This window comes from Embiotoca jacksoni, unplaced genomic scaffold (genome assembly GCF_022577435.1).
Source record: "Embiotoca jacksoni isolate LCO1_2020_lvr unplaced genomic scaffold, fEmbJac1.0.p SCAF_3, whole genome shotgun sequence".
Taxonomy (NCBI): domain Eukaryota; kingdom Metazoa; phylum Chordata; class Actinopteri; family Embiotocidae; genus Embiotoca; species Embiotoca jacksoni.
Window position 1 is genome coordinate 14567045 of NW_027185381.1, and position 14416 is coordinate 14581460.

The 14416-nt window shown below is 39.9% G+C and overlaps 2 protein-coding genes and 1 non-coding gene across 6 annotated transcripts in view; all 3 read left to right on the forward strand.

Annotated features, from left to right (window-relative positions):
- The first annotated feature begins 679 nt into the window (after window positions 1-679).
- malt3 (MALT paracaspase 3) lies at window positions 680-8343 on the forward strand. Of its 2 annotated transcripts, none has more exons than XM_069163432.1 (15): window positions 680-766; window positions 1020-1091; window positions 1193-1317; window positions 1517-1655; window positions 1845-2020; window positions 2256-2352; window positions 2837-2872; window positions 2995-3198; window positions 3930-4107; window positions 4241-4315; window positions 4505-4632; window positions 5932-6081; window positions 6725-6879; window positions 7491-7607; window positions 7701-8343. In XM_069163432.1, the coding sequence occupies exons 2-15, from the start codon at window positions 1049-1051 to the stop codon at window positions 8034-8036; spliced, it is 1959 nt and encodes a 652-aa protein (XP_069019533.1). In that variant the 5' UTR covers window positions 680-766; window positions 1020-1048; the 3' UTR covers window positions 8037-8343. The 2 variants fall into 2 exon arrangements, with proteins under 2 accessions (XP_069019533.1, XP_069019534.1); XM_069163433.1 differs by having other exon boundaries at window positions 690-770.
- A 652-nt stretch (window positions 8344-8995) lies between these two features.
- trnah-gug (transfer RNA histidin (anticodon GUG)) lies at window positions 8996-9067 on the forward strand. The gene has a single exon. It is a non-coding gene; the product is annotated as a tRNA-His (tRNA).
- Window positions 9068-10042: 975 nt separating this feature from the next.
- The window catches only part of LOC138206732 (FERM domain-containing protein 5), a 63710-nt gene continuing 59336 nt past the window's right edge, over window positions 10043-14416 (forward strand). For all 3 annotated transcript variants that reach the window (XM_069163675.1, XM_069163677.1, XM_069163676.1), the window contains exon 1: window positions 10043-10435. In XM_069163675.1, the coding sequence (XP_069019776.1) occupies window positions 10334-10435 (102 nt within the window). In that variant the 5' untranslated portion in view covers window positions 10043-10333. The remainder of the gene's footprint in view (window positions 10436-14416) is intronic.

The following is a 14416-nucleotide window of genomic DNA, read 5'->3' on the forward strand; positions in this document are numbered from 1 at the left end:
CTGTTCACTGGTTTGTCTACAACAGTCTCTGCTATCTTGGCCATGGCCCTTTGAAATATATATTTTAGGCTTTCCAGGTTAAATACATTTTTACACAAATGTAACTCTAACAATCAAACAAAATCAAAAAATATTCTCAAATAAAGCAAATATCCTTATTTAAACCTTTGCCCTTTTGTAAAAATGACACATAGGCCTACCTGTATGTCTCCAGTATAAAACGGAGACAAAAAAAATAAAGTGGATATTCACTTAAATAATTTAATGTATACAAAATCGTACAAATTGAATAATAATAGACATACTGTTTAAATATTTCACTTAAGCAACGGTTGATAAGAGATCATAATCTCTTCAAAATGATGTAAAGATAATATATTGAATATTTGATTGGAACACCTGAAAAGAGGCCAGATTGCTCATTACCGTAATGTTAGGAAAAGGGACTTTGCGTACAACATCTTTACATGATTTATGTCAATCTAACTGGCGCGCAGTTGATCATTTGGGAGTTTTTCAGCATAAGAAATCAAGTTCATTTATAACTGAAAGTGCGTTTATGTTTTTTTGTGTACCACAAATGAAATTTGACTATTCATGTTCTAAAGGATGCTCCCACATTACCAGCTTTACGGTAATGCGTGTGCTTGCACTGTCTTGTTCCGGGAAATGGGAATGAGTTCACGCTATATAGTTGAAGAAAAGAGAATAGGCAAACATATTCAGACTCTGGTCCGACAGCAGCTCAACTGATACAAGGCTGACGGCAAGTATGCACTAAAACATGTATCTTTATGATCATATCGAACATTTCCTTGTCTAAATTAGGACGTTTCTAGCAGAACTTGTACAGTTACATATGACTTCACTAAAAATGAGAAGTTAGGGTTTAAGGCTTAACATTAAGTTTACAGCGATTTCTTATTTACTTCGGTTTCCTAATGCTATTCATTTTGTAACTGTAGCTTTTCCACATGTGGCTGTTGTATATGATGATCCTCATCTTTAACTTCTTACAGGCTATTAATGAAAAGAAGAAAATGCACTGATGACTGGATCGCGCCCCAAACCCTGTCACATAATGATCAGAAGTAGCCTATGTTATATTCTCTCCATCACCATCATTTTTTCAAAAATAGTCACAACGCAGTGTGATTTCAGATGACTGACATTCTCCCTTGATTTGTTTCAGAAATCGTCATCGTGCGCCATCCTGTCTCTGTCTGTGTACCTGTGAGCTACACAGTGACTCTTCGAGTCCGTGCCGAGGGAAAAGGTGACCTCAGTTACCAGTGGTTCTCTGAACATGAAAAGGAAGTATGTGGCTGTAAAATACTATACTCAAGCATTTTGAATTACGGATTGTTTTCTTCTGTGTGTAAGAAGTGTTTGTTGTTGTGAATCTCTCTGTTTATGTTTGTAGTGTATGTATTTATTCTAATGTTAAAATTAAAACATTATGTAGATTATTTTATCATATATTATATTTTCACTGAGTCTTTTTTTTACCCCTAAGGTGTGTGGTGGTACTCAAGCTGATCTGACCATCAAAGCTCAGAACACAGAGCTCTACGTGTGCCGAGTGAATGACCACTTTGGTAACTGGGTGTTCAGTGACTGGGTGAAGGTGAAGGTGTTGGACATTGATAAATCAGGTAATGTATTGTGACGTTATCATGTTAATTTATACTGTAGTAGTCTGGTGCTTTCATAATTTTTTGTGGTTTTGCATATTTGCAGCTCAGCCTTGGCCTGTCAGCCTGCATGCCTGAGTTTTAATGTGTATTATTACTAGTTTATTGCTGTGGGGTTTTAACCTCCGTCTCTTTTTCTTCAAACATCAGCCTTGCCAGTGGACTGGCAGGGTGAACCACACATTGCTATCAACCCAAAACCGCAGACTGTACGAATAGGTACAAAAGTCACCCTCCGCTGTGCTGCCTTTGGCATCCCTGCTCTGCACTACCAGTGGTACAGAAATGGACAGCTACTGCGGGACAAGACAAGTGACACACTGCAGGTAAGGAAGCAAGGCAAGCGAGTGTTTACTTACGTCACTGCTGATAATGATTATTTACACTGTTTCGTCATTTACTGTCATTTCACTGACTCTGAATCACATACCTTTCACTAAACAAACCAACTTTTCATAACATTTGGTTAATATTTTACGAGAAGTTTGATTTGTGGTTGTGTAAAAATACCTGCAAGAGAATGGACACAATGACAAACAATATGATAAATTTTACTTGCAGTTTGATCAAGCAACATTTGAACATGGCGGATCATACCTGTGCTCAATATCTAATGTGCTAGAGGAGAGATGGAGTGAGCCGGTCGATGTTGACATTGGTAAGTCACAACTGAAACTACGTATATCAGCTCTGTAAAAATCTGTCTTTTCCTAATTTTTCCTTTGTATTTTCCTTTGACTGTACTTTCTCCATTTTCAATAGAAGAAGTGTGGAAAAAAAACACATTTCTTCACACTTCTTTCATCCCACTGATTTATATCTAAAGCTTTATGTTATTTCCATTGTGCTGGAGGTACTTTCCCATTTCTTAAAGGACCTACACTAAAAAGGAAGTTGTTAAACTCCAAATAGTACTTGCTCTGAGCCTTAGACACAAGACAGGAAAGTGATCTGAAGTGAAACTACCCCTTGCAGTGTTTCTAATGTTTATGACTTACACTGTGATATGTGCAGTGAATGTAAATAAAAAATAATGTCACCGATTGTACCGCCCAGTGTGTCCACCAGACAGAATCAGTACTTGTACTTTAGTTTAGGTTTCTGGTCAACAAATACTAATTTTGTACTTGTTTTTCTTCCAGTGCAAACTGATCGTCTTCCTCCAGCAGCACCCACAGGTACAGTTCAATGGACACGAACTCTGTCGTGCTATTTTTAGTGTGCAGGAGAGGAAAAACTACCACTGTTGGAACTTCCATGTGTTGCTTTGATCACAATTTCACTTTGATCTATATTTCAGCCACTGATAAAATTGCCCTACTTATTGGCAACCTGAATTACTCCCACCACCCGGGTTTAATGGCTCCCGTTATGGATGTACACGAGCTGGCCAACCACCTGCAACAGCTTAGCTTCAGAGTTGTTTCCTTGCTGGATCTCACCAGAGAGGAGATGATGGCCGCTATTGACAAGTTCATTCAGCTCCTTGACCGAGGAGTTTATGGTGACTATAATTTGTTTATATGTACCGTGTCCAAATTAGCATTTAACGATTCTTGTGGGATCTGAGTAATTGTCAATTCCTTTGTTATGTTGTGGGGCCTTTATCTGATGTTTCCGCTTTGTCATGGTTCATGGGTGGATGGGTTCATAGTGTCTTACTCTACATGTATGTGTGACTGAGTGGGCAGATAAGAGGTAAAAACAAGTGCCTATGCCACTTCCTGCCTGCATGTAACACTTGAAGATTGTAGATTTATGTATTGTATTTGCAGAGGTTAATGGACAATCAGACTAAAAGTCAGCTAAACTTTGATAATTAGTTAGTACAGTGTTGTAGTGTATGAAGTAATACATACAAGTATATACTGTAGCTTAAGAAACTAGTCATATTGTTCAGGTGATGTAAGCCACTTAAATGATAGAGCAGTAATATGAAATTGTGTTGATGACCAGATTAAAAAAATTCGAAAAGAACAGTCATGATGCATCAGAATAATACTGCCTGTTTCTGTTCTCTCTTTATTTGGTTAATGACCAAACATGGGTTAATAACCAATGTATTTGTGTTTTGAAATACATTGTGTTTTTGAAATTAGGCATCATTTTGCCGCCGTGTGTGACCATCAAACAATTTATAGTATTAATTCCAGGAATGCAGAATCTATGCAGTGCGATTACAATTCTTCTGGTTTTACAGTGCTAACTAAATGTGTATTTTATCCTCCTTGACAGGCCTTTTCTACTATGCGGGTCATGGCTATGAGCATGCAGGGAAGAACTACCTGGTGGCTGTTGATGCTCCGCAGCCGTACCGAACTGAGAACTGCGTCTGTGTGCAGAGGGTCATGCGCAGCATGCAGGAAAGGCAGACTGCACTGAGTGTAATTCTACTGGATACTTGTAGAAAATGGTAAGTGCAGTACGTAATTACTGGTTTCAGATTTATTTGTAAACTGATGATTACACATACTTACATAACAGTTGCTATAAAAGGCATCAAGTCAGGATTTAATCTTCTAAAAACTGCATGTTACTTTCTGCAGGTACAACCAGGACTGTATACCATCAGTCATTACTCCATTGGGACCCAGTGGGAACACAGTTTATGGTTATGCCACGTATGTACTTTTTAATTTTTAACTGCACAGAAAACAAACTAAATCACTGGTTTAATAGTGCAAGTGCAGTTATTATTGTCCTTCCATATCAGTCAACTTGCTGTTGAATGGAAAGTTTAGTATATTTTTGAAAAGCAGAACTAAATCTTTACCTGTGCTTGTGGAACATTTCCTTTATTAACTATGCAGATGTGAAGATGCGGAGGCGTACGAGGTCCAGGATGGAGGGAAAAGTACTGGTATCTTCACGAAGTACTTAAACAAGCATATCCTACAGTCTGAGAAAGTCACACATGTCTTAGAGAAGGTGTCTGAGGGTGAGTATTTTAGTGGTTAGATAGGTTGTTTTTTTTCCCATTTTGGTTCGTAAACATAATAGTAAATTTGAAATGTTTCAGCCTAGAACTAATTTAAAAGTGTTGCTGTAACAACAGGTGGAGTTTTTTGACCATGCTGTGATTTTTAGCAGGTGGACATGTTTCTACCATAATGTCTGATACTAACATCAGTAGTTTTTAAGATATAAGTACAAATAAACTTCAAATCAGCTCAGAGACCAAAATGTATAAACCCTTTCCATTTCCATTGAGTTTATGAATGATATATGTCATAATTAGATAGACTGAAAGTTTCAGATCAAGAGTAAACAGAACTGAAGGGAACATGTTGTTCTTTAGTGTGCTGGATGGACCACACACAAGTTTTAACATCGCTGGCACTCATTTTAACGTTGTGAGTAGTTATCAAGTTGTCCTGTCTTGGTAGCATGTTTGTCTCTTTGATTGGCCCCTGGTAGAATCATTTTTCGAGGTGCCATTAGCGTGTGACCTCATTCTTTGGAAATTCACACTGTTGGCTTGAGAACAGAAAGCAACCCAAGAACTGCAGACTGCAAGACAGCTGCTCTGCCGTTTGGGCACTCCCTGCCACTGCTCTCACGGCTTCACTCACAAATCAGTACGAGCAGGAGAGGAAGCCCTGCTGACAGCACTGTGTGTCTGTGTATGAGGACATATGTAGTAGAACAAATGTATCATTGGTTATGGAAATTTTATCTCAGATTTTGTTCCTTTTACTGTTAAATTTTAATATTTTTTTTTTATTTCAAAGAGACAATTTGGTCTTAACTTAGATGACAAGATGCTGTTTAACATCCATTTTATTGTGCCAATGTTCTTGGAAGCCAAGCATAAATCTGTCAAATTCTTTGAACTTGTTTCCTTTATTGTCTAGCCATTCAGCCTTTGTAGTGACTGCCATGTTTGCATGTTTTGAATCTCATAGAAAAGGCTTCCCCAAAACTAATTTACGCCAGTCAATTGTTGTGAATATTAACCATCTCATTTTAAAATTTCCTTAAGTTCCTCAAATGCAGCCATGTGAATCAGATGAATGTTGTCTAAAACTCACGCATTCCTCAGTCACTGCTATTGCAAAACTCTGGCAACCCCATGATCAAAAGAGTAGCACGTAAAGTTACGAGCATTAAATAAAGTGTAGATTTTCTTTAAATTGTTTAAAGTGGACTGAGTACAATGAGGGAAAAAGAATATAAATTTGTATGTGGAGGTATTGCCATCATATTTATCTGCACTTTCTTCCTTTCTCTACATCAGATCTAGGCAGAGACCCTCTTGTCACAGGAAAGCAGGCGGTGGAGATCAAACACACCCTAAAGGAACCTCGATCCCTTGTAGATCCAGTTCGGACCACCGGCCACACAAGAGAAGTACACCTTCGAGATGCCTCCTGGAGACAAGCGAATGGTGAGGAGAGGGAACTTTAAAAAAAAAAAAAAATTTCATATCTCACTACTGAAGATGAGATATGTAAATCTAGTTTTACACCCCAGTTATAGTTAACTTTCTATTAAAAAACACATTTCTGTTTCTTGATCTGTGGGCCCCTGAGTGAGAAGTTGTTCAGATTAGTCTTCCTCACACCTCCTACTATGCAACAAGTGACAAACCATGTGATATTGCGGTTTAGTGAGGTATTTTCAGAACCATTCACAAATCAGCTGGTCATTGTTTTTGATCAATCCAAACAGGGAACTCGTTTATTTTACAAAGTGTATTTTTCCTGTTTAATGGAAGGGAGTCATTTTTGATGCCTCAAACTTCCTCAATTTTACTTAACTCTTTTGTAAAATTTAATCTTGATAAAGTAGGCTGATCTGAGAATCTCCTTATTCGCCATCAGTCTAAACTAAAAGGTTCTGTGGCTTAAAATAACAGCGACTGAAAGTCCCCAAAGTGGTTTATCTGTGGCTCTGCTAAAAGATAACTGCTGTATCTCTGTAATTAATACCATGATGATAACAAAGTAGAGGGGAATTAAAAGTTTTGTTTGATTTTAATCTTTTTTTGAAAAAAAAAAATGTAAAAACCTTTTTTAATCTCCTTTCAGAGCTACCACGAAAGAAGCGGTGGATGTTTCTTTGCGGAGTGGAAGTGGAAGTCTGCTTCTCAGCTTTGTTCTCCAACGTCTTGGTAGCTTTTGCCACCGTAAAGACCACAGGGCCCCAGACTGAGGACTGCACCGTCATTCTCAGTAGCATACCTGTAAATATGTATTCTTACTTAAAACTATCAGACATTCTGTCACTGTCATCCAAACAGGAAGCCTAATAGATATGTTTAGTGACACTGGTGTACAAAGGTAGTTTTGATAGGGACATACAACTTAATTAATGTTCAATATAGGCTATATATAATATGTAATATATATAAACTTTTGTTTTTTATGAGCTAGTGAAGTCCAAACTGGGTTCAAACACCGCAAATTCTATGTGCATCATAAATTCCACATTGCTCACAGCAGATTGCTGTCAGTTTCCGTTAGCCAGTTAAAATTTCTCAATGATGACCACTCATGCTGATGCTTCATATTTCTGAGGAAGTGCTGCCCATATATAGGCTTTCAGCATGCTGCTACTGCAGACAAAGCAGGAAGTAGTAATCGGCTGCATTTCTATTGTGCAATACTTCCTTAGGTTTGACGACAGAATCTTGGACCATAGTGACATCTAGTGGCTGATTTATTTAACTGTTGCAGAGCTTTCTAGCTATAATTCGGTGCCAAAACACTGTAAATAGCTATGTATTTATTTTGATGAAGTTGGTTAACATATACTAATGATACTAATGCAATTGTTTGTGCTTTGAATCCTTAGCCAATGGAAGACATATTTTCCAGGTCTGACAGGTCAGAGGAGATGGACTCTCTACTATTTAATAAATCTGATAATCCAGACTGTACTCTGAGACTTTGTGGTCTACAAAAACTTAAGGTACGTAGTCAATGACATGTGTCCCACTTCTGTTCCATGAAGTGTTTACTTCTTTATAATAAATGTATTTTGTTTGTCATTTGCCTTTATTAGGAGTCGATGGTCATCAAGGTGGATCTATACTATACTCACACAAACAGTAAGCTGCGGCAGACCGAAAGCCAGCTGTTGGACATTGGAAAGCCTCTGGTGGCATCCTGTGGAGCACCCAGGAGAAATCATACATCGAAAGACAAGAAACAAGAAGGTGCTTTTGCTCAAAGTTTGGACAACATTTCAAGCAGCAAAGCTGTGCTGCATCAGACTCTGGCTGGTACACGTCGCCCTTTCACAAGAAAGGCGGTGTGTGCTGCTAAAATTCCAATTACATGGAGCAATGAACCCGAGGAGAACGATGAGAATGAACTGCAAGACATCCTGCAATATTAGACCTGTCGGGTCCTACTTTTGTAAATACTAGTTGGAAATTTTAATGTTGTTTTTTTACAGTTACTGATCATGCATCTTAGGCTACTTGATTGATGATGTTGAAGGAATGAGTCATTTCAATTCTTAGCCCGTTACTGAAAACACATTAACACTGTACTATAATTTCAGCATTAATTGTATAATACTTATAAAACATTACTTGTGTATGAAACTTTTTCCATTAATGGCAAGCTGGCTGGCCTAATTTAACAAATGAAGACATAATGTCAATAATTTATCCAATAAATACAACTACTTTCATCAGTTTTCACATTGTTTGCTTTCTTTTGTTTAAATCCTTGCACTATTGTATAGTTAGTTTAATTTAATATTCTATTTTATTGTATATATTGTGCATTTTTATATTTAATATTTTTTACTCTGTTGTTTTATTGCTTTTCCTGTATTTATAATGGAATTAATAAAGTAACTATCTATCTATTTATCTAGTTACTTTGCACCACCGGTTTCAGTGTAGTCTTGAAAGAACAAAACACAGAAATACACACAAACAGCAAGCCAGCGTCAACGTTATATCGGACCGAAACGGGACGAAGTACTGCTGGAAAATATCAACAGGTTAGCACAACATCGGCTAAAAAAAACAACTTTGTTATTACACTTTGCCGTTTAAAAAAAAAAGAGTCTGCTAAGTAAAATTCGTTTTAAATACTTTTGGTTCACCAACTTTAGATAATATTAGCATTGCTTTTTTTGACGTTAATTACCACAGCTCGCGTTACACGTGTGGCTAAGCTTAACATTTTTCGCGTTAAAAGTGAATGCATTCACACTCAAGTCATGATGCGACGTAACAAATGTGAAAACGTGATCGTCATCAATAGAATCTAGTGAATTGTTCGATATTCTTAAAAACAACATTCTGCTCATCGTCACGAGCCCCCCCCCCCCGGTAGCTCGCCGTGATCGTATAGTGGTTAGTACTCTGCGTTGTGGCCGCAGCAACCCCGGTTCGAATCCGGGTCACGGCAGGTCGTCAGCCATCAGTTGGTGTTTAGTTTTAGGGTTTTCCGTTTAGTAATTGGGTAAGTCAATATTACACTAGTCCATATCTCGATATATAAAATAAGAATATATATATATAATAGTTCAAATATGCCTTGTATACACGCCCCTGATTTCCATGTTAGCCCCAGCAACTATATATTGTCCCACTTTCATTGACGTTTTGTAAATTTGAAAATAACTGAGTTAAAGAAGTAGTATAATTACACCACTATTCACCTTTCCTTTCCTTCAAAAAAAACCTTAACGGTACAGGCTGCACACCGGATGGATTTTCATGATAAGACTCTAATGACAAATAAATTAGAGCGCAATGACGATGAGTGGCCTGTAGGTGGCAGTCCAACACATTCAATATGAATCCACTATGACACAGAAAGAGGAAGTGCTGTGCACACCTGAGGCCAGTGGTTTTAGGTCAACCTGACATGCGTTGTTTCTTTGCAAAGGGTTATGAGCTACTGCCCCAAAAGGCACATCAAGTGCTAGATAATACTATGCTCTGCTATTGTGTCTGGGGCTCCTTACTGCAGGCTGTAAATCGAGTGAAAGAATATTTAGGTTTGATTACGCTCATAGACTCATTTTTCATTTATACTTCTCAACCTATAAAGAGTCTCCAAGCTGTCTGGGTCGGACAAAAATAATATCACCACAGCGTTTGGTTAAAATGGAATAAAAAAAACCTGCAGTCATCAGTGAGTAGTTCTTCAACATAACGTAGCCTAAGTAAAATATGCGACTATGTTTAATTTAAATATCTGTGGTAGATGTTTTATAGCAGAAGCTAGTTTTGAAACATTTGCTTCGTGGGTCAGGAAAAATTGCGGCGTAAGAAAAACAACACTGGAAATTGGAAAAACACAGAGAAGATACCACACACTCTCCCGTTGGTTCACTTTGACGTCAGTTTTCATTGGGACCCGCCCGCTTGCTCAAGTGGCAGCGGCGAATGGTGAGAGATAATCCTCGGCTCGGCCACAGACAGACACACAACAAGGCTGAGCTGCCTCTGGATCTGGATGCGGGCATCCTTGGATTGTGCTCTCAGCGCGGGCCCACAGCACGACAACTTAACGGGACAACAATGCTGCACGCCTCGGTGCATGAATCCGTGGCTGCTGGTCGTTTCGGGGACCGGGGAATGCGGTCAATGTGACATTCACTTGCACGCTGGTGTTGAGTTTATTGTTCTGGTCCTGTAGACGCAGAGCGGCGATTCTCCCGAGAAGATGTTGAGCCGATTCATGAGTGGCAGCATCAGGAATCTTGAGCGGGAATACAGCTGCACGGTCAGACTGCTGGATGATACGGAATATACGTGCACCATTCAGGTTAGTCACCTGTCGACCACTGTTTATCCACCCTGCATAGTGAATAGTGCTGCAATTGTGTCTGACCTGGCAGGCAAGTGTTTGAGCAGAGGGACAGCCAGTGCCTCCGTGTCCCGCTGCTGGTGTCAGCCAAGTTCGATTGTAGACTCTGAATAGAAATGCGTGGTTATTTTTTTTATTTTTTTTATGTCGCGTCGAATAGTATAAATCTAAATCAGCGGTTTATGTTCCCCACACATGACCCACTATTGCCTCAACCATCAGGGAATTCGGTGGTAGGATGTGAGACGTAAGGAAGCTGGAGTACAAACATGGCATTTCACTCAAGCTCAAGCTGAGGAGATGCTAAAAGCACAATATCCTCAGAAATTAATGACTGAATAGGAACATTTTTCTTCAATATATTTTTGTTACTTAGCTTGAGGTAGGGTCTTGCTGAATATTTTTTTTTTTTTTCATGTGTAATTGGTAGTGTAGATGTAGTGCTGTCAGCTCATGTAGTTTCCCCTGAACCTCTGACATGAGTGATGCACAGAGGGTATCCCATGAAACACGCATCTGAAGTTACACAATGTTTCTCTACACTGAAAGGAGCATATCCAAAATGTGCCATGCTATTTGGATGCAGGATTGCATGCTGTTATTTAAGCAAGCACAGCATTTGTGTGTGCGTCCCCGCCTGAAAGTGGGCATTTAGTACACTGAAGAACTATTGAACTGTAGAAACTATTGATACCATCATCTTGGGCACGTTGCTTTGAAACTGAAAGCAAGCCGTGGTCCTGATATTTAAACACATGTCGTTTTTTGCCTTTTGTCTCATTACTACCAGCCCAGCTTTGATGATTGTGCAGTTTCATGTTCACACTGACTTGATCAAAAGTAGGTGCGAGGGCCTGTCACTTCAATTACAAGACAACATTGTTCCATTTGTGGATACCTTTGTAGGAAAGGGCTGTTAGGAAATCCTTGGAGAGGATTTTCTCCAAGTCAGCAACAATAAAGACACTCCACCACATTACAAGGAGGGATTTAACCTGTAATGTGGAACAGTGAAACATAACTAGACATGCCTGACTTCTGTCACTTTGATATTTGTTGTCATCGGCAGCCTGCTATTTTGCAATCTCTTCTCTCCCCCCCCCCAACCCCCCCTCGAGCAAGCGTGAAATAGATACTGCAGTAACTGTAGGATCGTGACTGTGTGCCCAGGTTGTAAACAGACCTGTATTTCTGCCCAGAGAGCTGAGCAAGAGATGGAGCTGGGCCAGATGGACTGTGAAGCCAGCAGGTGTGCTGTTTGCAGCAGAGTCGTGTGGTCCGGGTGGCTGACGTCACCAGAGTGGAGGGAAGGAGGGGAGCGGAGTGAAAGAGGAGAATGCTCCAGCTCTGCTGTAACTGTCTGGCATGCTGATTATCTCTTGTGTCTAACCTGGCTGCAGGGCGAGAGCAGGATAATCCACCTGACCAGCCACATCTCTGGGGTGTGTTTCTAATGGAGTTCTAACTTTACCTTCCCTTCCTTCCTTCCTTCCCTCCCTTATGGCTTCATGGCCTGCCAAAAACCAAAATCACCCTGGTTACCGGGACACCTGGACCAGGGAATGCAAAGTGAGACGCAGGTCATATTCTCAGTCTCTCCCAAGCACCCTCTTTCTCTTTGTATGTTTCAGTCTCCGTCTCTCTTTTTTCACCTGTCCTGCCCTGTTTCCAGAGTGCAGGCATTTTATTCCCACGGGATTTCTTTCCGTTACACTCTGATCTTAAACTTTTTAATGGCTACATATTCAGATTTGCCCCTGGCTTAAAGACACTGACATCCCCATGGTTTCTGCATAATAAAGCCACCGTCAGCAGCAGCACTGGAAGCACAAAATAAGCGTGCACCAAAGAAAAGCAGGGCACTGAGGGCTCTCAAAAGAAGAGCAGAAGAAAATGTGTCCATCTTTTTAAAGCAGCTGTAATGGACGAACATAAGTTTGAATTAATTATGGATCTTTCCAGTATGTTTAGAGGAGGAGAAGTGAGCACTTATCATCACACAGCGCTGTAGATTTAGTTCTCGTCTATTTGCAGGTTGATGGAAGTGCCTGAAATCCTCTTTCGCCCTCAGGTCTCTTCTCCTCTGTGATTTTAATGCAATGCTGCAGCAGAGTGTCAGTTTGAGAATTAGCTGTCCCTCACAGTTTTGTCATTTCTGACAAACAGACGACTCACGTGTAGAAAAGACCACATAAGTGTATGAAAGACATTGGGTTTTACCCACTGTACATACAGAATACACTCATTTTTGTTTGTTGGTGTTCTCCTGAAGCAAAAACATTATTCCAGTGCAGTTCTGTCAGATGCATTATTAATGAGTCGGAGACATCTGAATGCAGGTTGTTTATCCTGAGTTGGCCTTAAGAATTTGAGTCTTCATAACTTCTCCTTTACCAGTGTAAATGTGTTTCTCAAACCACCACTGTTTTGTGCTTGTGCTCCTCATGAATTAGAAGCGCAACAACATCTTTTCCAGATGCCGAGTTAATTATACCTTACACCCCGTGGAACCTATGTTTTCCCTTAGTTTTATTAGAGGAAACCATAGCCAACAGTGTTCAGGGGAGTGTCACTTATATTACTAATATGTTAAGAAAATAAAGACTTGGCGCAGGGTTTTATAACACTCTACAGCTGTGAGCGAAATCAATCCTCTTCAAGTCCTCCTGAGATCTGCTGACATCTTGCTGAGGAGGCTGCCGGGGGATGGTAGCCTGTGTGTCTATTGAGGGGTGCCTCGCTTTGAAGCATAGTGCCAGCATCTCAGCTGTTGCTACGGGGACTCCACAGTGGCCCTGGCAAAATGTGAGATCACTCAGTGGTCAGGATTCCTCTTCCAAAAAGCCCTGACAAAGACTTGGTCATTCACAGTCACAGGAAGGCAGTTTTTTCCCTGAATGCCATCGGAGGGCACTGCTGGTGAGGTGATTGATGCCATGTCTGTCAGGGCTACCTTGGGACTGTCCTGCTGTTCCCCATGATACTCATTCGGCCTCGTAACTCCTGTGATATTGTTCTTGTCGTTGCTATTCTAGGCAGTCTTTCTGTTAACTTTGGAGATGTTTGGCTTTGCTTCTTAAAGTTCACTTGAAGAGTTAAAATGTACAAAAATAATTACAAAGTGCATCTGGAGCTGTATATTATTTAATATTTTCAGACAGTAGTGTTTGAGTTCCTGTACTAGATGTGTTTTTACTGGAAAAGCACTGGTGTAAATGACAAAATTAATGACAGCTGGATTCTGTTGAACTGTTGGTTTTACGGTCCGGGTATTGCTTAGTTCACTCTCATTGCTTACTGGGACACATTGTTAGTGTCATCAGTAACACCTGTGCGGTGACCAGTCAAAATGTCTGCCGTGGAAAAAGTCAGCACCAAAAGGACTTTTTAAAAAAAAATCTTACTTCGAGAAGTGCTATAAAAGCAAACTATGGATTTAACAAAAAAAGTTCTCAAATGTAAATCTATGAACATACGCATGGACTCGTAAATGGTATAAATTGGCTAAGTTTTGATATAAATCAGGAACTTTCTGATCAAAGGACACAAGTTTGAACAGGCGTTTAATGAGACTTATTGCGACGGACACAGTAGGCAGTAGCAAAAAATTCGATGTCACTGATCGCATGAAGGTATTTGAGTATATTCATTTTCAAATATTCATCAAATCGTCTGAACTCAAGGTCTTTATTAGTGAATTTAGCTTTCTCAGAACAATGATGATGCATTATTCCAGTTTAAGCTGTCCAGGGGTGACACTTCAGAGATCCATGGTGACTGCAGGTGTCTCTCTCTCTCTCTCTCTGCTGACTTTTCGTTGTGAGGACCTTCTGAAGTGTCCAGCCCAAGGTCTGTATAATGCACCAGGGTTGAAAGAGTGGACTCGTCTGTGTGCAGGTGTGTGCGCTCTGAGCTCACAGTGGCTAACACTGTTGCTTT

What these genes read in the sequence shown, in the direction of transcription:
- malt3 (XM_069163432.1), top strand. Translation starts at nt 1,049, where the DNA reads ATGACTGGATCGCGCCCCAAACCCTGTCACATAATGATCAGAA. An exon ending in CTTAGAGAAGGTGTCTGAGG is followed by an intron (nt 4,633 to 5,931) that starts GTGAGTATTTTA and finishes TCTCTACATCAG; the next exon opens with ATCTAGGCAGAGACCCTCTT. An exon ending in CTCCTGGAGACAAGCGAATG is followed by an intron (nt 6,082 to 6,724) that starts GTGAGGAGAGGG and finishes ATCTCCTTTCAG; the next exon opens with AGCTACCACGAAAGAAGCGG.